The 26,702-nt window shown below is 35.6% G+C and overlaps 1 protein-coding gene across 1 annotated transcript in view; it reads left to right on the top strand.

The window, feature by feature from the left end:
- Positions 1–26,702, top strand: part of PTPRD (protein tyrosine phosphatase receptor type D) — a 281,972-nt gene that overhangs the window by 153,163 nt on the left and 102,107 nt on the right. Inside the window, exons 9-19 of the mRNA XM_041486099.1 lie at positions 26–295; positions 1,013–1,594; positions 8,746–8,879; positions 10,153–10,297; positions 13,611–13,916; positions 14,940–15,133; positions 16,976–17,002; positions 19,178–19,295; positions 24,133–24,720; positions 25,148–25,248; positions 26,032–26,285. Coding sequence (XP_041342033.1) covers positions 26–295; positions 1,013–1,594; positions 8,746–8,879; positions 10,153–10,297; positions 13,611–13,916; positions 14,940–15,133; positions 16,976–17,002; positions 19,178–19,295; positions 24,133–24,720; positions 25,148–25,248; positions 26,032–26,285 — 2,719 coding nt within the window. The remainder of the gene's footprint in view (positions 1–25; positions 296–1,012; positions 1,595–8,745; positions 8,880–10,152; positions 10,298–13,610; positions 13,917–14,939; positions 15,134–16,975; positions 17,003–19,177; positions 19,296–24,132; positions 24,721–25,147; positions 25,249–26,031; positions 26,286–26,702) is intronic.

Below are 26,702 nucleotides of genomic sequence, written 5' to 3'. Positions count from 1 at the left end.
ACCTTTTTTTTGTGTTCTGTTCCAGTTCGACGGGTCCCACCGAGGTTCTCTATACCCCCAACAAATCATGAGATCATGCCTGGCGGGAGTGTAAATATCACCTGTGTTGCGGTGGGATCACCAATGCCATATGTGAAATGGATGCTAGGAGCAGAAGATTTGACACCTGAGGATGATATGCCAATAGGGAGAAACGTCCTTGAGCTTAATGATGTCAGACAGTCTGCAAACTATACTTGTGTTGCTATGTCTACCCTTGGTGTTATAGAAGCAATAGCACAGATAACTGTCAAAGGTATATCTCAAGCACATTTATTTGGACACAGTTCTGTCTTTTATTTCATTCATTCTGAGCAAACATACTACACTAAAAGGTCTAAATGCCATTTGCCCTCTTAAATCAAGAGGGTAAATATTCTAACCACTCACTAGCATAAGACAAAATACAGGTTCAGACAGCAGTAATAATCACTAATTGAATAATTAATATTTATTAAAATAAGTTAGTCATAATTTTTTGTTATTCTTCTGTGTCTAGTTCCCAGCCTTCATTTCAGTTAAAGAAATGATCTTGAAATGTTTTGTTTATTTATCAACAGCAGGAACCTTTAAGAACCAGTAATTTCATTTTTAGAATTGCTGGGTGTCCAAGTATCATATTCACTAATTGGAAATGAGAGGTTCAAAAAATATCAGAAAATTCAGTTGTAATTGTGAATGGTCTTTCTATAAGATTCCTCTTCTGCATATGGTTACAGATTTATTACAGAAGTCACTATCATTAATTCATGACAAATGAACTGCATTGGACAGAACTTGAAGATTTTCCAATAGGTTTTGGGGGAAATCGTAATTGACAAAAGTTTGCTCTGAACAGATTACTCTTTGTTTCCATTTTGTCTTCCTGTTTATTTTTGTTTTGCTCTTAGTTATTGTTTGTAAGACTTTTATTCTAATAAAGAATGTCTACTGTTACATAGTGCTAACTGTATTTTTTGTTATGTGTATTTAGCCTTACCCAAACCTCCTGGAACACCTGTGGTGACAGAAAGCACAGCAACTAGCATAACATTGACTTGGGATTCTGGAAACCCTGAGCCAGTTTCGTACTACATAATCCAACACAAACCCAAAAACTCAGAGGAGCCATATAAAGAAATTGATGGGGTGGCCACAACACGTTACAGCGTGGCTGGTCTGAGCCCATATTCAGAGTATGAATTTCGGGTAGTTGCTGTAAATAACATTGGGCGAGGACCACCCAGCGAGCCTGTGTCAACGAGGACTTCAGAACAGGCACCTTCAAGTGCACCACGCAATGTACAGGCCCGTATGCTGAGCTCCACCACCATTCTGGTACAGTGGGAAGAACCCGAGGAACCCAATGGGCAAATACAAGGTTACAGAGTTTATTACACCATGGACCCCACTCAACATGTCAACAGTTGGATGAAGCACAACGTGGCTGACAGCCATATTACCACTATTGGGAATCTTGTACCCCAGAAAACATACTCTGTGAAGGTTCTTGCTTTTACTTCTGTTGGGGATGGACCACTTTCTAGTGACATTCAAGTCATCACTCAAACAGGAGGTAAGCAAGTAATGAGCAAAATTTGTGAGAGACTTTCAGTTTAAAATGTTGCAAAAAAACTGCCCCTCAAGTATAGCCAGTTTATTCAGGCAGTTTTTGCCTGAATAACCTTTCTCAGTTCCACAGTGCAGGTTATCTTTGCAGAGTGGAAATTACCCCATCATGCTTTCTTTTTTCATCAGTGTCAAGAACTGATCTGCAGTGCAGTTGAAATCTCAGAGAGCCCTTCATCCTGGAGGTGGCCAAATCTCATGGCTTTTGTTTGGCAGTGCTCTGTGCACTAAACCTACTTGTCAGTAATTCTTCATAGCTTTTTTTGAGGTGTAACTTGTGGGTGTTGGTGGGTTTTCTTTAGGTGACATGCAGTTCTCCTATGCCATATCACTCTAGACAATATTGCTTTTGGAAATTTAAAATGTATGTGTACTGCATATGTATTCACATAGCTGGTAAGATTATGAGAACACAGAAAACAAGAGAGCATTAGGTACAACAAACCTTTGTGTACATTCAAACAAGCAGGTTTGTACACTTTGGATTTATAAGTCAAATCAAAGCTGCCCCAACAAAATGCTTACCACAGTGTCACTATTTTCTTGGTTTATGTTTGCGGTTAGGTTGTGTTGTTTTGTTTTGTTTCTGTTCAAGAACTTTTAGGTCCATCAATTAGTTTTATTAGTAAAGGACAAGCAAGTACAGTAAAAAACATGGCAGAAAAGTTTTTATGAAATCTAAAGTGAGAAGCTCTGGTAGTGTTACACTGCACAGTGTTTTATTGTAGCAATAAGAAATAAAAGGTCCATTTGTCTAGCAGTTTAGAGAAAGCTGTATGAAGTATTACTGTAGGCCAGTGATTTCCTAGAAATATATAATAGTGCTTGAATTTTTTAGTACAGGAAAGCTTCCTGTTGCAGAATTTAGCATCCCTCAAATACTTAAAAACAGATCTCTAAAGTATAACTGTAGACAGTTGTGTTTCATCTAGTTTTAACTTCTGCATTTTAGCAACATGCATTTAATAAAGACAGAAATTGATGTATTGTCCTGGAATCATTCTAGGTGTTGTGTTGCACAAAGATCTAGATGTTACCTTTTTCAGTATCTCAGCTAAGTTATGAAATTTTCACTTGCAAATGTCAATATATACATCATAGTTTAATTTTGGCCTTTGCAACCTTTTTCAGAGAACTAGTTTTGATATTGACATCTGACTTCTGATTGAATCCACATGCAAAAGGCTTTTCCAGAAGAAGGTTTAGTGAGCTCCTTATCTGTGTTTTCACTCACAACTGTAAACCTCTTAGATTAGCAAGTGTCTGGCAGTGGCTTCCCCAGTGAAGGATGAAGGAATCAAAATAATGAGCACTGAGGCTCAGCTGGACTGGCCCAAGTTACGTTACTTTCTGAGGTCACTTCAGAGAAGTAAGCATGTCCATCTGTTTCTGATTACTGTTGCAATCTGAAGAAATTACAACAACATTTACAGTGCTGGAGGGTTTCTCAATACATTATTTCAATGTTTAATTGTGACTATGTTAAAAAAATTGAAATATTTGAAAAGAAAGAATGGGGCATACAGGAAGCATATTTAAGTACTGATACTTTTGCTTGAAATACAAATGTTTTAAGTCTTAAAGGAGATAGAAACTACAAAAGTCTAATGAAGTTGTCCAGTTCAGGGTATGGTTAAAAACTAATATTTGCCCATCTCTCTATCCAGAAGTTTCTCTTCAATGAACATCATAAAAAAATGCCCTCCTTGCCCTTTTCTTCCCAATTTGCTTTAATGCACATCTGAATATCATTGTTTTAGTTAAAATCTCTCAAGATTAAACACATTCCAAATCTTAAAGTGAATATAAAGTGCCATTTAAGGACAGGGGAAATGGATTTATATGGAAACATTTTAAAAGAGTTAAAGTAGGAATGGGATGCTGATTACATTTGGTTGATTTTATTTTAAACAAATAAGCCTACCATTGTATATACATATTTAGCTTAATCCTCACTTTGGGGACATTAGAGCATATATAAAAGAAAATCTTGCTGACGTGTGACTTACAGGCTCTGTTAGGTGGTTCAGAGTTTTCCTGCCTTAAGTGTATTATGATCTTTGGAGAGAGATTAAAAAAATGAATAATTTCTTATTAAAAATACTGTTCAGAGGCATTTTTGTTTTCTTAGTATAGCAGAATTATTCTTTTCAAATGGGTATATGAATGGCTTCTTTCTTTGCAGATCAGCCGAAACTCTGCTGGTAGTGAAATTTAGATTTCTAATTAAAATATTGACTGGGAGCATGTAGTTTGAGGGAAAGAGAAGGATATATTTTTCAGACAACAAGACACTGAAAAAAAAACCCAAAAAATTTTAGTTTCAGTGTTCAGTATTTTTCTTAAGCATTTGAAGGCAAAGCCATGTCATATTGCCCAGTTGTTTTCAGCGGTGTTTTCTTTAAAAAGACCCAATTTTAACCAATTCTGTAATCAGAAACTAGCTGTGCAGCTGAGCTTTTTGAGTAAAAGGAAACCAATTCCAAAAGTTAAGAAAGTATTTTGCATTTTGGGCTGGAGGATTAGATTCTGTTGAGGATGGAGTCAGGACTGGTCTATTATGTAGGTTAATTGACTTACCAAATTTTAGAATAAAGAAGGATTAATATAAGTTTTCTTGTGATACTTGTTTTTTGGTTTGTTTTTTTTTTTTTTTTTTTTTTTTTTTTTTTTTTTTTTTTTTTTTTTTAAAAAAAAAATTTTTTTTTTTCCATTTTTTCTTTCTTGTTTTTTTTTTTTTACTTTGTTAGAAAACAAAATTTGTTTGTGTCCATTTTAGCTGCTCAGGATGCACTTTTCATAACTCCTTTCTGGGCTTAAACGGGTTGTAAGAGTGTGTACTCTAAGCAACATATTTTAATCAGTGTGTACCAAGAAAATATAGAGTTTTGAACTGTCTCACTTTGAGTTTTCATTTAAATTTTAACCTGTAAAGAGAGGATAGCTACTAAAGGAATTAAGTGAATCTTGTTTCTGGGTTTAGATAGAAAGGCAGGAGAGAGTACACAAGGTCTGTTGGATAGTGTATTACTGGAAAAAGAGAGAGAGGAAAAAAATAGTAAATATTCAGGGAAATGAATGTGTACCTGTTAGCATATGTTTCTGTGGAAAAAAACCCCTCAAACACAAAACATTGGTTTTAAATGTTGGATCTCCATTATTTGAAGACTTAGTTTTATTACAATTATTAAAGGGTAGTGCTTTGAACATAGGAAAAAGGACAGTAATGAGAAGGTCCAGTATCTGACTTGCAGGGCACATAAGTGGAGCCTTAGATTCAACAAAATCAATGTTTCTGGAGGTCATGTGTAAAAGATGATTAGAAGTTCAGAGAAAGAGTTGGTAGCAACAAAGTACTGTTCTGTGTTGTAGCAAGCTAGCTACTTTACCAGACATTTAAATTTTTTTCATGAACACATGAACAGGGAGACCTGATGTCTCTGAAACTCCACAGTCCTAGCCTAGTGTGTTTTGCAGCATTTCATGAAATGGACTTCCACATTAAAAGAGTTGAGAGCATGTACCTAGAAACTCAAAAAGCAAGAAATCAGGTGGGAGGAATCTAGAGTTGAAAGGGACCTCTGGAGATCATCCAGTCCAACTTCTCTGACAAGGCAGGGTCACCTGGAGCAGGTGACAAAGGAACATGTCCAGGTGGGTTTTGAATGTCTCCAGAGAGGGAAACACCACAACCTCCCTGGGCAGCCTGTTCCAGTGTTCTGCCATCCTCAATATGAAGAAGCTCTTCCTCAGGTTGAGGAGAAATTTCTTTTGGTTTAGAATATGGCCACTTCATCATCCTCTCTCTGGGCACCACTGGAAAGAGTCTGCCACAGTCCTCGTGGCGTGCCCCTTTGAGATACCTACATGTATTGATGCTGAGGTGGGGTATAGGATAGCTTTTTAACTGACTTAAATTTTAAAACTTCCCTCAAGGGACATTTCTGGTCAGGTAGGAAAAACTATTTTAGTTTTTTAATAACTCCCCTACTCTCAATGCACAGCTAACTTTTTTAAATTGTTGTAGTCTCTATTTTACTTAATTTAAATGCTAACGAGATGAGTCCAGCATTGAGGATCTTAGCTTCACACACTGATAATTTATCTCTTTACTGTGTTCTTTAGTCATTTAGACAGGACCAGGTAGACTCTTGTCTTTAAGACTGACTGACATGTTTATTTTATTCTCTGGACTCCCACTATGTCAGAGATAATATTTGAAGAAAGTGATTTATGGATTTCTGACTAATTTTCACATAATATAGTATGCTTTTTTAAAAATCTGAAATGTATAGTAATTATTTTGAGTACTGTGGTTCTTTGTTTGATACTGCAAACCTCAGATATGTTCAGACTCATTCAAAGAGATTATTTCAGTTGTAGCAGAGACGGGGATAACCCAGTGCACATATTATTTTATATGTTACACAGTGCACATTTTATTTTGTATGTTACCCATTTTATTTTTTAATTATATTCTATTAGGACTGGTTATTTTAAAAAAATACATATATGTTGTTTACAAAGCAAAAACTCTGGAGCACAGTAGCTCTTCAATTGTAGAAGTTCCTCTGTAGAATTTCATACTTCTTTCAGAGAAATCAGAAGCATAAACTCTTGGTCCCTTTAGGTTCCCTACTGATTGTAAATTCTCTTGGTCGATCTGTTGTCCTTTGCAAAACTGGTTTCTTATTGAACTCATTGAGTTTTACTTTGGTATGGGTTCCATACCAGAGTTTATTGGCAATAAATTGTGTTTAATTTCCGTTATTTTCGGTTTCTTTTCTTTTTTCGTCATCTTCTCTTATCTGTTTGGAGCAATGCAGACTTCCCTGTTACCTTTTGCTTCTGTCAGTGTTTACAGCATCAGAGTTGTCTGACTGTGGTTAAAAAATCCAAGGGGAGATTAAATTTTAAAGCAAGATACTATTTTGACAAACAGCTATTGGAAAAGTCCAATTAGCCATCAGCTTGTATTATAAGAATATTGAGAACTGCAGACCTAGATGACAAAGGGTTTGGGTTTTTCTAAAAGGAATACTTGGAGAATGAGGGTCTTAAAACATGTTGAGAGTCAGGAAATACGCTCAGTTCTCCATCTGCTGCCATATTTATCATAACAGATGGTACCAGACTTCATATGAGTCACTTGACTGGTCATTTGCTATGACTGCCTGGCTGTGTTCTACAATTCATGTATCCATACATTAAGTACAGATCATAGCATTATGGGACAATTCAGGCTGGCAGGATGATTATCTGCAGAGGTGTCCAGCCACAGCCACTGCCCAGAGCAGGCTCAGCTCCGGGGTCAGACTGAGTTTCTTAGGGCTTCACCCACTTGATGTGTAAAACACCCCATGGTCCAACCTCCGTGGGCCCTGGCTGCATTTCTGCACTGTCCTGAGCCTCTCATGTTTTCAGCTTGTGCCACGGCATCTCACCTTCTGCACTCTGTGAAGAGCCTGGCTATATCTCTTCCATTCCTTCTGTCACTGCTGGGAGCACTGTTGAGAGCCATCCATTCTCCCAGCTGGACCACTGCTAGCACTGCAGCCACTCCTTGCAAAATTAGAATCTGTCACAAATACTTAGTTGGTGTTTCCTCTAATGGCTCTGCTTTGGGGTCATTTCCTCTTTGCACTTTGCAGGACCCAGGCAGTAGTCTCTTTTTAGACCAGACACATTTCAGAAGAACATGTAATTAGTCCTGTCCCTTTTTATTCCTGTAAAAGAGTTGGTCTCCTTTTACTCTCGCTCACTCATTAAAAAAATAAAGTCCACCCAGGAGCTGGAAGAATATACAGCTCAGATATAAAGGTTCTGTTTGTTGGAAGTTAGATATAAAATCTGCACCAGAATACACAAGGACAGTATCCTCCTCAAGCTGATATTCTGTAGAAGTCTGGGGAAGATAAAAAACAAAATACCAAATTATTTTAACAGTTTACTCTCTGCAGTTTTTAGGTCTTTTACTGTACTAAACGAACATACATGTAATGCTGTCATAGAATTCTTCTCTGATAATTGTTTGTGAAACCATCGTTATTGTCACATCCTACTTCTTACACCTGTTCTCAGTGTGTGCTAAGTACATCTTTTTATTTTTCCCCTGACAAAAATGACAGCATGTTGCATTTTATCTTGAACAGCTAAAAATGCTGTGGAAAACTGTTTTATGCCTTATCAATGGCACTATTAACTGGAAGTAATGTTTTAGAACTTCGGTACCAAAGCTATTGTACACAATCCAATGATATAGTTATCTTTTCCTGTCTTTTCATAGTCAACCTTATCATTTGCTTCACAATTGAAGAAATAAATTAGAATAACATTTAGTGTGGATAATTTCTGTGACCATTGCATAAGATATAGTAGCAGAGAATGTTATTGACTAGTGCAGTCAAAAGTACATTTTGCATCTTGCAATTAGAAAATGTTGTCACTAGAAATTCAACTATATTCTTAACTATACCACTCACTAAAGGGTGGAAATACTTCACTTAGTGAGAAATTAACTGAATATCTCTTCACTAGGTTATAACTACTTCAGGTTAAACAAGCTGGGTTTTTTATGTGGGTATCTATCTTCTTAAGACCAGGATATGTTTACTTTCATTTATGAGCTGAGAAAAAAATAAAAAATTCATGTCTGGAAATGCATGTAGTACTTTTAACACTTTAATCTAGACTATTTCAGCTGATCATATGTTCTATTCACTTTTTCTCATGCACACATGAGAAAAACATTCTATGTATAGATGTATATATTTGCCATTTCACACATAGGTTATTAGATTGCTGGTATTCATCACCAGGCATCTCTTCAATGGCATTTCAGCTCTGTTTGCTTTATTTACACTGCAAAAGCATTTATTTTAAATCCTTGATAATTTTTAACAGGTGAATTAAATGTATCATTTTACTTTTTCTGTGCTTAGATAATTTTGTTTCATAGTATTGTGAATCAATTTGTTTAAGTTCAGTAAGATAAATGAAAGTAATATTGCATGCCATATTTGCATAACATTTTAAAATATTTTAAAATATTGAAGTATCCAAGTAAATAATTGGCAACACTGCTCAACTTTTCCTTAGTGCCTGGTCAACCATTGAACTTCAAAGCAGAACCTGAGTCTGAAACAAGCATACTGCTTTCCTGGACACCTCCACGGTCTGATACCATTTCCAGCTATGAACTGGTTTACAAAGATGGGGAGCATGGGGAGGAAGTAAGTGGCAAGATTGTACCTCTTCTAAGTCATCTTTAAAAAGTTGGGCATAAAATGCGGCAATGGTTTAAGTTTCATATTTTAGTAACTTATTTTAGTAGAAATGCCTTGATATTTAGGTTTGTTAAGCTCAGCAGTTAGCCTAGTTTCAGACTGAAAGTGTGTAAACCGCAGAAAATGTTGTCAGTGGTTACCAGCCAGTGGAATTTTGCTGTAGAAGGCAATGAATCCTCCACAGAAATTCCGTTCAGTTTCAGACATTGATTATGTCCCTCTGAGCCTGTTTGTCTATAAAGGCTTGGGGAAAAATATTTAAGGACATTTCATGGACCCATTAAGCCTTTTTTGAACTTACACCTGAACTTTGAAATCTATTCACAGCCTTAGATAATTTTTGTTTCTCTTTGCCATTGTGTAAGAGAATTCCTGAGATTTTCTAATCTTTCAGTAGTAATTGAGAAGACAACAGGAGGTTCTTCCTAAAGATTAAGACCTGCAATAGACTTTTTCTGTGCCATTACTTCATAAAGAATTTTCAGTTTGTGGGCGTCTGTTGTTTTTGTGCCATAAACTTTAGAATAAACTGTTCTTCTGGTAGGGAAAATGCCATATTAACAGGTGTCACAGAGGGAAAAAAAAGAAGCCAGGATTCTCAGAAGGGCACAGGAGATTTTCAGCCTCATTGATTTCTCCTGCATCTTCAAGTCCTTGCTGATGCTTCAACTGAGTTTATGTTTATGGCAGCTTCACACATACACTGTGAATTCATATGCTTATTTTGTCTAAGGGGGCCAGGTCTCTATTTCACTTCCAAATAGAATGCAGACTGCTGCTTAGTAAGTTATCCTGTGGAAGAATTTGCTTTTAATAATTTAAATACAAATTTAACTACAAGGTTAAACCCAAGGGTAACTTACACTATAAAATCACTGACATAGAAGACAGTTATAGGTAAGGCTTCATTCATGTGGTATTGTCTGAAAAGCCTTTCATACTTTGTATGTAACTATTTGTTCCTCAAACAGTCAAGCTTTGTTTGTGGCTCTGAGTTTCATCTGTTAAACTGTTGACTTTAAAAAAATAGTTTATTATTGTGTGTCAAAAGAAATGTATTTGGTTTTGGATTTGTTTAGTTTGGTTTTGTTCTGCTTTATTTTTTTTCAATTTAAGTTTTTCTCTGTGGTTTTATCCCAGTACAAAAGCATACAGGCAATATAGGGAATTTATAGTCTCTGAATACTAACCAAGACATTTTCTTACTATCTACATTTAGCAACGGGTTTCCACTGAGCCTACTACATCCTATCGTCTGCAAGGCTTAAGGCCAAACAGCCTGTACTTGTTCCGCCTAGCTGCACGGTCTCCTCAAGGCCTGGGTGCCTCAACAGCAGAAATCTCAGCCAGAACCATGCAGTCAAGTAGGTGTCTTTCCTTTAAATAATTTTTCTCTTTCTCTTTATTAATCTCAGTAACCCAGGTAGGCAGAAACAGAGAAAAAAGCAAAATACAGTATTCATGTTGCTTGACACAGCAAAAGAGTGCTTAAAATATGAAGTTTTGAGGTGTATTGTGATCAACTTAATATATGAGTGGCTTTTACATAGTTTCAAAAAACAGCCGAAACAAACCAGTGTCTAAGGAGGCAATATAAAGTTGGCATAATGAAATTTTATTTTATAATAAGGTGAAATGTTGTACCATGCAATAGGTGTACATTAATGAAAGTCCTCAACCAATAAAATTCCACCTCCCTACTCTGCATACTTCCTAGGTCATTTCTGCAGCATCCCCCTGCAGTGCAAAAATTTGTCTCAAAAAAGTGCAAAAAAGTGGACCAGGTTGAATATTTCAGACTGTACCAGATATTTCATAAGAACTCTTCTATAGTAGCTTATTCTGATTTTGTTAAATTTTCTTAATCTGGGATTTTTTATGATATTCAGTCATTTCCACCTCGAGAAAAACCAGTTTGAGATGTAAAAATTTGTCAGGGACTTGTATATGCACCTTAAATCATTTAAATTAAGACAACTAAAACAATCAGCTATTCAGCAATGACGTCCAGGAGGATTATTCTTGCCTGATAAGTTATGATTTCCTGACAGTTTGCATTACAATGTGTCATTTAAAAACTTAGTACAATTCCATTTGTATTTGTTTTAAATTAAATTGCCTGTTCTTAAAGTAAGATAATTCAAAACAGAAAATTCAGTTTCTCTGTTGACATTAGTCTTTTTAATTTGCAGTCATGACATGTGATTACACTACCATTTCTTGTTAGTGTAATATATTAATATCAATTAGTGTGACTGGAAACACAGTGCAGCTCACCTTTAAGCAAAGCTAAATGAGTTTCTGAAGCATTTCTAATGCACTTGGGATAAGTACAAAAAACCACATGTAACACAAGGTTAGTTTTAGATATAGTGTCAAGGCAATTTTTCAGTTTAGTAATTCAGAATGAATAATTTGATTAAGAAATAGGTATTTATTTATTCTGGGAGCCATTTCAACTATTTGGAATGCTCATTATCTTATATTGGGTGAAGATTGCTTAGATTGCATACAAAACAAACATCTAGGATCCAAGGCTGTGTGTTCCTTATATAAGGACATTGCCATTTTCTCTCCTTGCATATAAGAATGTGTTATGTTTATCTCCACTTTGTGTCTTCAGATAGTAGCGAAATCCAGTTGATTTCAGTGGTCAGATCCAAGCAAAAAGTCCTTTTTTTTTTTTTTTTCTTTTAGTGTGCAATTAAGAAAAAAAATATATGCATTAATAAAACTGGTTAAAGTAGCCTTCAAGTTAGCCTCAGTTACATAAGTGCAATATTTTGCATTTTGAGAGTATAATGGATCAAAAATTAATAAACTTCTGTGATTTTATTAGCAATATTCACCAGAATGTGCTACTGCCTTTCATCTTTGTATCAGAGGAAGGTGCTGCAGTGATTTATTTCTTTTTTGTAAGATCCTTAAGGGACATTTTACATGTGTTTCACTTTCTGCACAAGTTAATGGTAGAAGGGGATCCATTTCTTTTGAGTAGTTGATTACTGAATTAGTCTATAAAAATAACTCAAAATGTGTTAATTCTCATCTACTCTTCCCTCCACCTCCTCTGCTTAATTGAAATTCTAGTAAATTCCTTCCTATCTTCCCTTTGGAGGAGCAGTGTACCATACTGAGTAAAAAGCCATTGATCCCTGTAGAAAGAACTGTAGGGAACCGAAGGATACATGTGTAAATGCAGTAGGTCACAGCAGGGTCCTAGGCCTTATCTGTTGTTTTAATTTTGTTTGATGTGATAAGTATATATAAGTATCCATTTGTTTCTTTTTTCCCTTAAGAAACGGAAAGAAAAGGTGGAGAGGGGGATGTAAAGGGGGAAAAAAAGATCTTGCACACAAAGACTTTTTTCTTACAAGACAGGAGGCAGAAATAGGAAAGGAGTTCATATCCCCTCCTTCTGCTAGTGAGTTTGAATTATGGCTCCTTTTTCTGGTGCTCTGAATGATCTGTTAGTAAGCATAGATTTTGGTAAGTCAAAGTGCATTTAAGCGCATAAATGCATACCTAACTTTCAGTACTTGATTTGCCTCACTGAAAGCAGTGGAATGACATGCATGCTTAGATGCTCTGAAGCTTGGAAAAGGTAAATATGCTAACATACTCCTTTGGGAACAAATAAGTAAAGGTGAGCATTTCTGCTCTGGAAGACTGGTGATGCTGACAGGAGATGAAACAAAGTCAGAAACTCACATTCTGAGGTGTTGGGCTTGTAAACTCACTTTGTAAAATGAATACCTGCTTTCTTTACATGCTGTTTGGGGTAGTTGTTTTTTTGGTTTTGTTTTTTTTTCTGTAGAAATAATATATACTACTGGTAGAATTAATTCTTTGCTAGCAAAGGTGTCTCCAAGAGGAGTTAAAAAAATAAAACTGACAGCTGATCTAGGGTAAGTACAAGTACAAGTTACAGTCAGAATCAACAAGCCTGTCACTTTTTCCTGGTAGGTAAATATTTGGCTAAGACTTTCATCATCTTCTGTGAACTGCATGCTCATAGTATGTTAGCTACAATAAATGCCTAGGTAAATGCTTTCAATTTAAATGTAATTTATGGTTGACTTGTGTCAGGCAGACTCATTTAAAAAAATCCAGAAAACCAGTAATTTGTTTATGAGAATGGAAAGGCTGCAAAAATGGCAACCTATGGAGCAATTTCTAGCAATTATTGCAAGTTTTTAGATGTTCTGTAAAAGAAGATTTTCTGTCTTAAGGAAAGTAAAACCACTTGAAGGGGATGTCAAAATTTGTAAGCAAATATATGTAATGTGTTATACATTTAAAGTGTTATAGCTTGCACTAATTGCCAGGATTGTAAAGATAGATCAGTAGTCATAGAGGTATCACGTTTTTGTTTTGTTTCAAGAAGAATTTTAATTACAGGTAGGTAATATTATTTTGAGGCTTCATTTTCATATATCTCCCTTACATCTTTTTCACCATTTAGTTCACCTGTTCATTTTCAGTTTCCTTATGTTAATAAGCCAAGGTGCATATGATTATCTGACGTTTTGCTTTTTTGAGTTTCTACTTTTTTGTTTATTTATTATTTTCATTTGGTTCTCTTTTATTTATTTTTATTTTTTCTTTTTTGTTCATTTTTTTCAATCACTTCTATCCTTCCACTCAAATCCTCCTTTAACCCACTACTGAAATTAGAGCCATCAGCTCCTCCTCAAGACATTAGTTGCACAAGCCCCAGCTCCACTAGCATTTTGGTAAGTTGGAAACCTCCACCGTTGGAAAAACAGAATGGCATTATCACTGCATACTCCATCAAGTACATTGGAATTGATGGAGAAGACGTCAAGCCCCACGAAATTTTGGGAATTTCCTCGGACAGTACCCAGTACCTTTTGGAACAGCTGGAAAAGTGGACTGAGTACCGGATCTCTGTGACTGCTCACACTGATGTTGGACCTGGCCCAGAGAGCTTAGCAGTATTGATTCGGACAGATGAAGATGGTATGTTGCCTCCACTACATCAGTTTGCACCTCTATGACTCTGTCATCTGCTGTCTTTTGTATAGGCTAACAGTAATTTTTCTGCTCCTCTTTTTTTTTTTTTTTTCTTGAATATAACCAGATATTGTCACCCTTTAAGCTTTTTATTCAAAGACTGTTCTTTCTACACCATTTTTCTATTTGATATTTTTGTATTTTTTTAATCAGAAAATATTTTTTTGCAAGTGACATGAATCTGCTGCTCCTTTGAGCCCATACATATTCTTCTTGCTCCTCCTTTAATGAAAAATAACACCTAGGGGAAAAACTTCCTGCCTTTTCCTTGATTTTACCATCATTGTCATTTTTGAAATAGTTATGTGTATAAACTTTTTTTCAGGTCTTGGTTTTTTTGGTTGTTTGTTTTTTTTAAACTGTTTTCTTCTTCCATATTACACTTTTTGATTTGAAGGTTTTTTTGGGTTGTGGGTTTTTTTGTTGGCTTTTTTTTTTGTTTTGTTTTTTTGATCTTGGAAAACTGATGCTCCACACATTTTCTTTTCTTCCATTCTTGAAAGTGACAGAAGACAGACTTGTAATCAGCCTCCTTTTTATCCTGAGGAAAAAACCAAACCAAAATAAAACGTAGAACTTGACAAACAAAAAAAAAGGGCAACTTTTTTTTTTAATCTTTTGTGGTTTTGTTATTATTATAGTATTATTATTTCAATGATTAAAATCTCTCTTTGTACTACAATGCTTTGAATCTCAAAGCATCTTCCTTGGCTTTTGTACATGTTTTTTTACATGTTTTTACATGTTTTTCTATTTCTCTAATACTCCTTTTTCTTCCATTTTTTGCATCAGTCATTTTTTTGATCTTTTCACTGAAAGCTAGAGCAGATTTGTTGAGCATCTTCATTTGCTGAATGATCTGTATTCTTCAGAGACAACATAGTGAGTCTGCCCTTTCTTAAAAAAAAGTGAAAGACATGGGTGGGACAGGTGGCTGTAATTCTCTTCTGTCCAATGATGTTGTTCCAGTTCCTAGTGGTCCTCCTCGCAAAGTCGAGGTGGAGGCTGTCAACTCCACCGCTGTTAGAGTGTCTTGGCGCTCGCCGGTGCCCAGTAAGCAGCACGGCCAGATTCGAGGCTACCAGGTCCACTACGTCAGGATGGAGAACGGAGAGCCAAAGGGCCAGCCCATGCTAAAAGACATCATGCTGGCGGATGCACAGGTAATTGGGAGACTCCATTCTTTTCAAGGTCACAGTGAAAACATTTTATTTACCATAGAGTTGCCTTTTGTTGTTGAAGGTCTTTTTTCTTTCTATTGAACAGTCTAGCATTTTCTGCCTCTATTTTAAAAACTTTTTTCGGAACACTTGCATTTAAAGGTTCTTGGGCCAAAACAAGACACTTTCTTCTGTGTTGATCTCCATCTAAATGCTAGGCTATGTCATTGTTCTGATTCTGCTAAACCTGGAGGCTTAACAGGTACTCTGAAATTTTAAGAGTGAATTTAAGAATTCAGAGTGATCTGATCCAGAGACAGTGTAGTAAACTGTGCATGGCCTGATCCAGCCATCTCCTATTTCAGTGTTTCAGTGGAGAGCCTAGGATCATTAGAAACCTGTGTTAGCCTGTTGTTATAGTGTTTCTCTTATTAGCTTGTACGCACCTTACTACATATTTCACAATAAATTAATGTTCTTAAGGTAACTTTAGAAACCACTGAGGTGTTATACTTTCCATCATTCATATCAGGAGCATAAATAAAATGAGAAACTTAGTTTCATAGGTATGTGGTTATTTATATTGTAAAATTTCCTACCTATTTTAGAAATTATGAGAATATGAGATAATGAAAACATCCAGTTTAAAAAGCTTCTCAAACCAGGATTTTACTGATTGAGATATACCAGCCCTCTGTAAAACTTAAGATTTACAAAACTCCTGATACTGAAGGGGTCATCCTATGAGAAACTATTATCCCTTATACATGTCTCACTGCAGCCTCACAGTTTATGACTGGATTGACTGGAAACAAAAAGAAATTATTAACTTAAAGAGTAAAATCTGGTTTGTAAGCATTTTACATGAGTAAACAAATAGGGGGTTGCCCCTTTTTTTTTTTTATCTCTTCAGTTTTGGTTCTGAATTTCAGATTTGCAGAGACCTTTTTGGACAATAGGTCTCCTACACCTGCATTTTGCTCATGACCCTGTTTTCAAAATACTGTGTCTGTTTCTGGAGGACTTTGCTGCCAGTACTTACTTTCTTACTTTGGAAAACATGGTGTTCTTATGGTTTAATTAAACGGAGACAAAGATGAAAGTAGATCAGGAAGTGGGAAGGGAAAGGACATGCTAGTGTGCTTTGGTTCTCCTCTTCACAAATTTTTACTTTCAACCTCTCTCAGGTAGGGGATTACAATGATTTAAAAAACTAGAAGGTCAGTAACTGGAGACTAGATGAGATACTAGAGTCCAAATACCATAAAGGCAAAAGTTGAATTTCTTCTTTTGTCAAGTTTAGCATTGACCAGCCCACTTGCCACTGTTTCAGGAAGGATAGTCAACTCCTTTCTCTTCCCACCATTCCTTCCTGCCTGTAGTACTTCTATGATATGTGTGATCAAGGCTTGTGCTAGTATGAAGACCTGGATAGTAAAATATCTGTGTGGTTTCAAAACTTAATGCATTGAATTAGTTTAGGAAACTGAACCTGGTAACTTGATTAAATAAACCAGGTAGCCTTTAATTCTTCCTTGGTAATTTTATTAAAAACTCTTATAAAATAGTATTACATGGTACAAGAGGATTCGTTACTTCTTTTATTTGTCAGTGAAAGAGAAGTAGCTGGATTTTAGGGAAAACAGAAATGGAATTAAAAATGCCTGGCCTGATTTCATTAACCAAATTTCATGTGATTCTATATGGATAATTCAAACTGTACAAGATGTTTTCAGACATCTTTCATATTCATTCTGCTATAAAGAAGAAAACTTTATCTCAACCAGGCTACAAATCTCCTTATTTCTTTTGTTTTTCCTTTCAACTTCCTTTACTGTAAATTAGTGGGAATATGATGATACTACTGAACATGTAAGTACTTTTTGACTGGGCAGAAAAACTGTGTGTTTGGGTTGAGATTTTTTTGTCTTGCTTGTTTGCTTGTAGCACTGTATGGTTTTGTTTTGGGTTAGGGGTGTTTTTTGGTGCTTTCTTTGGGTTTGTTTTTTTTTTGGTTTTTTGTTTTGTTCTGTTTTGGTTTTTTGTTTTGCAGGGTGTTTTTTTTTGATATTTGCACAAATGCATGTTCCTAACATCAAGGGTTTTCTCTTATGACACCTTTTTTCTTTGTTGTTCTATTTTTTTTTTTTTTTTTTACCCCAGGGAGAGTAGGGTTACTGTTGTTTGCCTGTTCTGGGGTTTAGCATGATGCCAAAATGTACAGCACTGATTTGTGTTTTCATCTTTTTGATGGCTGTCACTAACTTTGCCTCACAATTTCTTCTTTACAAGGTGATAGAAAATAAAACAGAAGTGGTTCAGAGTTACATACCAATAGTTGTATTTTTCTGTATTCATTTTAAGATTAAAATTTTTTTGTGTAACTGAAAGTAGAAGTCAGTTGTGCTTTCTTTTGTATAAAATAAATACATGCTATCAAGAAAGCCAGATGCCCTGCAGTGTTTATGCCTAAGTAATAATGTTTGCTGTATCCAAACAACACTTTCAAACATTACATACAGCCATAGCTCTTGTATCATGAAGTATTGGTTGTTCTAGATGAAACCAATGTCTTCATAAGTCTTTCTGTTTTGTGGTTTTCTGGTGGGGTTTTTATACCTTTTACAGTTTAATTCTGGTAGTACCAGGTGCAGTTTTCTTATGAAAGATATGAAGTTTTTCTTACTGATTTTGGCCTTACAGCTCAATTAAATTCTGAGATAGAGTCTAAGAAGTTGATCTTTTGATAGTAGATTTTTATGTATTGCTTCATTCTGTTTGGGATTTTTTTTTTTTTTTTTTTACTTGAGCTATTTTGCCCACTCATTCTGATCATTACCTAATTATTTCTGTATTGGTAATAACTGACTGTAAATACAATGCTGAATTCTAATCACATATTTACTAAGCTCATATCCACTATCTTGAAAAATCCATGTACTATGAATACTCTGGCCCATGATTTTTATATCAACTTTTCATGGCTGTTGCATCTCAGGGATGTGTGATTGCACATTTGCTATTTATTTAGATGTATAAATATACTATCCCTCTGGCAGCATTGAAATGTAGTACAAGTTCATTCAGCCATATGAAAATACAAAAAGTAATCCAGTGGTTACATGCTGGAAGCTGGGGACTCCAGGCCCTTCAGTTACTTCCAAATACTGTCCTTTTATATTTACATAAAAGATTTATTTATATTATGAGTGTCAGAACTTACTCCTCTTGCTGTCCCTGCAGTGGGACATAAGTTTAGTACATTTCTCGTACACCGTTCAGCCTCTTCTGTGTGCATGTACGTGTGCATGCACACACATATGAAAAGATACCCCCTTGCTCTGATATTTACAGTTTGATATTGTTGCTGTAACTTTGCTCTAGCTGAGGAGAGATACTTGTTGTGTAGCTGCTGTCATCTGAGGGCCATCAGATCTATCCTCTCACCACATTTTTAGTGGTGTTTTACATAGTCCTTTACACCTGCAGGGCTAGTTGTTTCTGAAGTCCTTTCAGATGTTGAGAAGCACAGTCTACCCAGTGGCACAGGTTACAGTGAAAGTGTTATGGAAGTAACAAGGCTTTTTTCGTCAGCTAAACCATCATTACTTACAAAGTGTGCATGTAAATGCACACATTTTTCTTACTAGGTGTTTTAGAACTATACCAGTGATATCCTGTTCATGATTAAGTTAAACTGAGTTTCTCATATCTACATGTGCATGTGTTTCACAATGTCAGTAGTATTCCTCAGGCAAGGTATTTCAGAAGACTTTTTCACTGTTCACACCGCTAAACCTTTGGTCTTTTGTTTTAAACTACCTGAGGTATACTGTTTATATGTGTGCTGTCCTTTATTGCTTGAGTGAAATGTTTGGCGTTATCAAGTATTTCACACAGTACAGTCTGTTGGTGCACTCACATGCTTGCTATCACTGCCAATAGCTCAAAAGTGTAATATAAATGAGTTTCTAAAGGATTCTGCATTCTCCTGGCACACAATCTGTTTTAAATTAATTGTTCTTATTTTATGTTCTTTCATCTTAGGAAATGTTAATTTCTGGGCTTCAGCCAGAAACCACATACTCTTTCACTGTGACAGCCTATACAACTAAAGGTGACGGAGCACGCAGCAAACCCAAACTTGTGTCTACTACTGGTGCAGGTAATACTTATATACAAATTGAGCTCTAAATGAATCCTTTGACTTTTTCTGCTACTGTTTTGTTCCTACTATTTGGAAGTCTCCTGTTGTGTGAAAATTGTTTCTAGGACACTGGATTTTCTGCTTCAGTATTTGGACCTTCATTTATTTGGATAAAAATAGAGCAGTACCTCCCTTTATCCCTTTTTTAGTTCCAAATGAGGTCACTTTATAGTTTTTAGTAGCTCTTCTGCTAAAATTGGTGTCTTCTTTGAGAGGAAAAAATAGAAATTCAGAGCTCAGAAGGATATTTGAAAAACTTGTAAAGGGCTTTCATGATCTTCATGAAAGTAGCAGCACTGCTGCCTGTTAGTAAAAACATTGGAAGAACCCATCTGTATGACATTCACAACTTATCTCAAAAGAATGTAATTATTAAAGCAGAGAATTGCAAAACAGAATGAAACTCCATCCTGTGAAACCCTGAAGCCCATATTGATTCAGGGGTAATTTTAGGAACAAAGTGGGGCAAAATTCACCCTGCCACTGTGTTCAGCCTGTGTTTGATCTCAGGTGGTGTTAGAGGTTGAATATCTTGACTGCATAACCAATGCAGATGGGATGTGTCTGTGGCACAGCTTAACCCACCACAGGTTTAGTGTCATGCTCACCTACAGATGTTCCCAAAATGTAGGTATTGTGTTAATTTTCAGGGGTTTGTAGTGCAGCCATTAAGGATATTCTATTACAATCACATATAGCACCATTACAGTTTCTCTGAATAACAATGTATTGTTTATGCTTATAGATAAAATCCAAAAGGTGTATATATATTTGTATTTATAGTGATTGATTCAATTTTTAAAACAATCACTGAATGCAGGACATACCTTGTATTAATATCAAAACCATCTATATTTTTTTTCTTGTTAGATTCCTTGGAAAAATCTCAGTCTTGGTGGCTAGATGTGCCATGCTTCATTTCAGACCTTAGAATACATTCTAGTCATTACTCTTGGCTATTGCTGAAACGTACTTTCTAACTTCTTGTCTTTCCTGAATTCTCATACTCTGAGAAAAAAGGTGATATCTATTTCAGTCATGTATTGGAACTTGATTTAAGAAAAAAAAGGAACTTGATCCATTACTCTTTTTTAAAGCTCAATTCCCAGTTTAAATAAACACAGTTGAGATTTTATTAGGTCCTAGACATAAACATAGGTTATGCAAATGTGCTTGCAAAACTTGTAATTTCACTGCATTTGCTCCTTATTGATTGTTCTTGTATCATTCTACCAAGAACTCTGATGCTTCTGCTTAAAAAAGACAGAACAAATCCTGTGTCCCATATAAACTTGATTGAAGAGCAATGGACAATCAGAGGCATGTCTATAAATGTAATGAATATTGCACTGTTCTTGTCGTTTGCTTAAACCTGTGAACAAGTAGTGTTTGTTCTTGGGATTAAGAGCTAGTTACCATTCTGCTCCTTCATACATTCCAGACTGTATGAAATCTCTTCACTTTGTGTTACAGCTTGCTGTGTTTAAGCTGGTTTTGTAAGAAAAATTTGTATGCAAATTTTGATAAATAAGACATTGAATATAGTCAGTACCAAGAGCTTCCTGCTCACTTTCTGAGAAAATGCATCCCATGAGGGAAGGAATGATGCATTAACACCAAAGGGTTGTAGGTCTGTAATGCAGTCACCTTTTCACTTTCAGTCTCCATTTGATTTTTTTTTTTCTTCCTAGAAGGGTGCTATTGAAATACTACAATAAAGAAAATGAAGGATCTGACTTTCTAGTCTAACTTTTAAAGTTTGAATGAGATTGACTGAGATTATATCCATAAAAGATATGAAAGGAGAATAGATGTTTGAACTTTTACTAGAGAAGCTATCTGTAAGGTATTCAGACAATAAGTAGCTATTCAGCTGACAAGTTAGTCATACAAAAGCATAATTTGCATTTCTAGGCTGGAAAGATTCACCAAACACAAGTAAGACTATACTATGGTAACTCAGTTATTAGTAAAGTCACTGAACATGGTTGGTATTTTTATTCAAGAGTGTGTTTTTGTCTTATGTTTGGTTTCCTTTCCTCACTGTTGAAATTAGATGGAACAAAAACTGTCATTGAACATTTCTAAATCAAAGTACTTATTAAATTACTTGAGGCAGAAATTACAAAATGTGTGATTAACAAGACATTGATAAAAATGAAGACTTACTAGTCAGTGATATCATACAATTTTTATGAAGATTTTAATCAGACCTTTAATTTCTGTGTCACAGTAGTTGAAGAATCCCATAGGGCAGTAGCTTGTCCATTACTTGTCTTTTGCTTTCATACTGGACAGCACTCTTGAAATACAGATTTCAGCTAAAAAACAAAAGTTTGTAATAAGACAGTGGTGTACTTTATATCAGCTAAGAGAAAAAAGTTACTTCGGGTAATTTGGCAATGGCAGCTTGCCTGAGCTTCTACTAGTGGCGGCAAGCCATTGCAGCAGTAATATCTGTTGCAAAGGGGTGTGTGAAAGATGTTTTGCTATTTACTAATGGAAGAGGATTTCACTAGATCAGAGAATATATTTTATTTTATGGACAATTTCACTTCTTTTAGGCTAATGGAAAATTCAGATTATTATCAGAAATTTCTAGAGAGAGCTATTTGGTGATGCAACTGTATAAACAACTGCACAGAATCCTGTCATTTGTACTAAAAGACTGTAATATTCATAAGTAAGTAATACTGAAAGTAAATGTTAACTGAAAGCTGTCTGGAAATAAAAAGAAATTTATCTCCCTTACAACATAAGATAGGCTTTACAGTATTAAAAAAAGTGACCATTGTTATTTGCTATTTTAGTCACAGGGCATTTTATTGAATAAGTAAACTGTATTAGTTCCCTGGTTCTGATCAAGAGCAAGTATTAGTTTCTTCCTTTCTCTGTAGTTATCACAGAGGTTAAAATGTCATTCTAATGGTGAAGTCTGCCACAAGAACAAAAAAAAAGGGCAATTTATTACAATAATATTTTAGTTATACCTTCCAATAAGCTCTCCTCTAGAAAACTGAAGGGGTATTATTCTTTTTAGGTAAAATATTATTTTCTCTGCTACACTAGTGCCAGTAATAGGTAGAATACAGAGAAAAATATGGCCTGCAAAAGGCCTTCACATTCTCTTTGTTCCATAAAGACTTTTATTTATCATTGAGGAAAAGTCAGAACTGATCAGAGAGATATTCTTTACACAGCAGAAAGTGTGGGAAAACACAAGATTCCACAATAATGCTGCCAGGTGAACTCAACATCTAAATTTAAATATATTTGGAAAATGTATATAAAACCTACCTATAATTCTTATGAAATTAGAAGCAATGTCATGACTTATGATGGATGTAATGAGAAAAGAGCTTACTAAATGCAGAATTTTCTTCAAGGCGTGCCATTCTTCCCTCCTTACTCCTAATTCTTTATGGTATGGTGGTTAGACCTTCTGACAATAGCAATCTGATTCGCTGGGTGCCTGAAGAACTGAAGATAAGTAATAAAATCTATTAAAGTGCTTAAATACAGGAACCAGAGCTCACAGTTGCATTCACATGGGAAGGCTTCTAATGCAGATGAAACTAATTAGTCTTTGTTGGAGACTGTGTAGTCATTGCAGTGCTATTCCCAAAACTGTTCTGGTCTCTTGACCTGTCAGGCATTGGTACGGAATGGGCACCAAATTTCTAAATAGTTATGGATATGTTTCATTATCAAATAAATCACTGTAATAGAAACAGACTTTTTTGAAATAGAGGTATTAATGAAAATAAAAATGAAATGTGTACAAATGGATATGAACAAATAAAAATTAATGAATCAATGAAATAGAACCAGTAAATAAGAATTCATATAGGGACTCCAAAAATGTACACTATATAAATTATATAATGGCATTTCTGGCTTGATTAGGATTCAGTCCTCTCTGGATTGATTCAATTCAATTCCTCCTCAATATCCGTACCAATGGATACATACCAGTCTGAACTTCTCTAAAAGACAAATCACCAGTTTGGACCAATGGGTCCCAGTTAAGGTCGTGACTGTATGTGGTGTATAGATTAAGAAAAGCTACCACTTTATAGTTCTTCAAAAGAAATCCAGTTCATGTACACAAAACCCATGCTGGAATGTAAATCATATGTGATAAGCCATGCTGTAAAATATTAAATTCCAAACTGCACTACCTCTCCACACTGTGTAGAGGCAGAAGTGATTTTTTGTATGGAAACTAGAATGACAGGCTTCTATCCTGTGTAGTAATGATTTTTGAGGGCAAGGTTATTCTGACTTCTACTGCATTTTTACTATTAATGATAAAGTTATGGTAAACTTATCTAGAAACTTGTTATTTCTTCAGTAATTATTTTCCCATTTACAGGAAATATGCCTTTGATGGATTAAATACATGAGAACTTATCACAGTACTTTTTTTTTTTTTTTTTTTTTTTTTTTTGCAAACAAGGATTTGTGAGACAGGACCATTCATAAGACGTTTGTTGGAAGTTTTACTTCTTGATTGTGTTCCTAGATCCTGTGCCTCTGAATGTGCTCTGTATTTAGAAATAATGGTAAGGGAAGAAGATAAAAGCAGTAAACATCTCTACTGTTGCAGTTCCTTATACTGTATTACTAAATAGTGCAGAAGCCAGACACTATTTCTTCATTAGGACAGTAATATGTGGAACTAAGAGTGAGGAAGGAGAAAATATATCCCTATTCCTGCTAAAAAAACTAGCCTCAAGAATTTTACATGCAATTGTGTTTATATCTATCCTCTTTAAATAACATTGTGCTACAGTTCCAGGCAAACCTCGGCTTGTGATTAGCCACACACAGATGAACACGGCTCTAATTCAGTGGCATCCTCCAGTGGAAACTTTTGGCCCGCTGCAGGGTTATCGCCTGAAGTTTGGTCGCAAAGACATGGATACATTAACGACCATGGAGTTCTCAGAGAAGGAAGATCACTTCACGGCCACAGACATTCACAAAGGAGCTTCTTATGTCTTCAGGCTCTCAGCTAGAAATAAAGTGGGCTTTGGGGAGGAGATGGTTAAAGAGATTTCTGTTCCTGAAGAGGTACCCAGTGGATTTCCCCAAAATCTCCACTCGGAAAGCTCTACTTCAACATCAGTTCAATTAACTTGGCAGATGCCACTCTTGGCAGAAAGAAATGGCATTATCACCAAATATACCCTCTTGTACAGAGATATCAATGTTGCTTACCAGCCAGTTGAACTCCCTGTTGTTCCTGCTGATACCACTATGACACTTTCTGGCTTAAAACCAGATACCACTTATGATGTAAAAGTACGTGCCCACACAAGCAAAGGGCCTGGTCCATATAGTCCGAGTGTCCAGTTCAGGACACTACCCGTGGATCAAGGTAGGATTTGTCTGCTTATGGCGTTGACCTTTAAAGGAGTGGCGGTCTTTGGATATCAGTGTATTTGAAGGTGTAAATAAAACTGACCGGCCCATTCATAAAAATAGGTTCATCAAACACAAAAGGTAAAGTATATAAATCTTAATATGTTTTGGATGCAATAGAAATCAGTTGTCCCTTGCCAAGCAAGTTCTGGCTAACTTCTTCACAATATTTTCAGGTAAGGAAAATGTGTGTATTGAGTTGCACTAGATAAGAATGAGAATGAGTTTAAAGTGATATTTAAATATGAACTAACAGGTAGGAGAATTGAATTCTTGTTGATTTTTGATCTAAATGGAAAGCTAATACTCCCAAGTAGCAGTGGAAAAATTACAAGACGTAAGCTCCAAGATGTTGTTTATATACAGTGTTTCTTTTTTTCCAGCAGTGTTTGCAAAAAATTTTCATGTTAAAGCAGTAATGAAGACTTCTGTTTTGCTGTCCTGGGAAATTCCAGAAAACTACAATTCAGCTTTGCCTTTCAAAGTAAGTTACTTTCCATTTGTACAAGAGAAAATAACAGAAACTAGACAATGTGTTCACCTGCTTAAGTAGCTTACTGAACATGAATCATAAATATCTATTGGGGTATTGCAGTTTCTAAGATCGCTAATTATTCATTCACCACTACAATATTTTAAAGAAAACAGTGGAACAAAATAAAATTTTTCTTCTTTTTTTCTAGTCCTTTCAATAGAGAATGCAAGTGAGTGACATTTTGGGTTTTGCCTCCTCAGTGTACAAAAGCATGTTTTTGATTTGCCATTCTTTTACTCCACTAGCTATAGCTTTATCCAGATACAGAGACCCAAAGTAACATCCAGTCTTGCCTGGAATTTCTTCTGCTTCATTCTTAATCTCTTGTGTCATCTCAGGCAGTGGCAAATGAAGAACAGTGTTTTAGGAAGTAAATAGTACAAAAACCTTTCTAAATAAGGAGTGTGAATGAAAAAATCAAGGTACTTTTAACAAGAGTACCTTGGTATAAATTCTGGGTTCAAGAAAAGCTGCTTACTTTGAAAAAGTGATATTGGATTTCAGGAGTGTTTGCATTGCTTTATATTGATGTAATACTTTTGTTTTTCCCCTGAAAGTAAAAAGTTTACTTTCAGTAGTGAATTCAGTACTGCTTTACACCCTAAAATACCCAAATAAATTAAAATTAAAATCTATTATTTAAATTTATATCTAGGTTGATTCATTAATTCAGTGTGACAGCATCATTTGCTCTCTCCTAATAACCAAAACTACTGTTGTGTATTAACTTAGATCCTTTATGATGATGGGAAAATGGAGGTTGATGGACGTGCTACTCAAAAGCTGATCACAAACTTGAAGCCAGAGACGTCATATTCATTTGTCCTGACAAACAGAGGGAATAGTGCTGGGGGTCTTCAGCACAGAGTAACCGCAAAGACTGCACCAGACGTGCTTCGCACAAAGCCAGTCTTCATTGGAAAGACCAACTTAGATGGAATGATAACTGTGGAACTTCCAGAAGTACCCTCAAATGAGAATATAAAGTGAGTGTATGGCATACCATTCTTTTTAGCTCCAGAGAGATGATCATTCTAACTCTTGATAGTTGACCATGGCTTTATTTTTTATAACAGTACAGAGACTACAGTACTCTACAGTAGTATTTGACCTAATATTGGTGTAATATTTGATATAGTAAACTGGGAGGTGCTGTTGTCTCTCTCATGGGACAGGAGGTCTTACAAAAGGATATAGATAGACTGGAACACTGGGCAGTCATGAGTGGCATGAAAATTAAGAACAAATGTTAAATTCTGTTGTAAAGGTCCTTGAGTGCATTCAACAGGGGGCAATAACGATGATGGAATGACTGAAAGGATTGTCCTGTAAGGAGCTGCTAAGAGTTTTGAGCTTGTCTAGTTTTGAGAAAAGAAGGCTAAAGGCTGACCTCCTTGCTCTCT

Source organism: Pyrgilauda ruficollis, unplaced genomic scaffold (assembly GCF_017590135.1).
Source record: "Pyrgilauda ruficollis isolate IOZ18807 unplaced genomic scaffold, ASM1759013v1 scaffold74, whole genome shotgun sequence".
In the NCBI taxonomy this organism is placed as follows: domain Eukaryota; kingdom Metazoa; phylum Chordata; class Aves; order Passeriformes; family Passeridae; genus Pyrgilauda; species Pyrgilauda ruficollis.
This window is presented reverse-complemented; position numbering and strand designations above follow the sequence as displayed.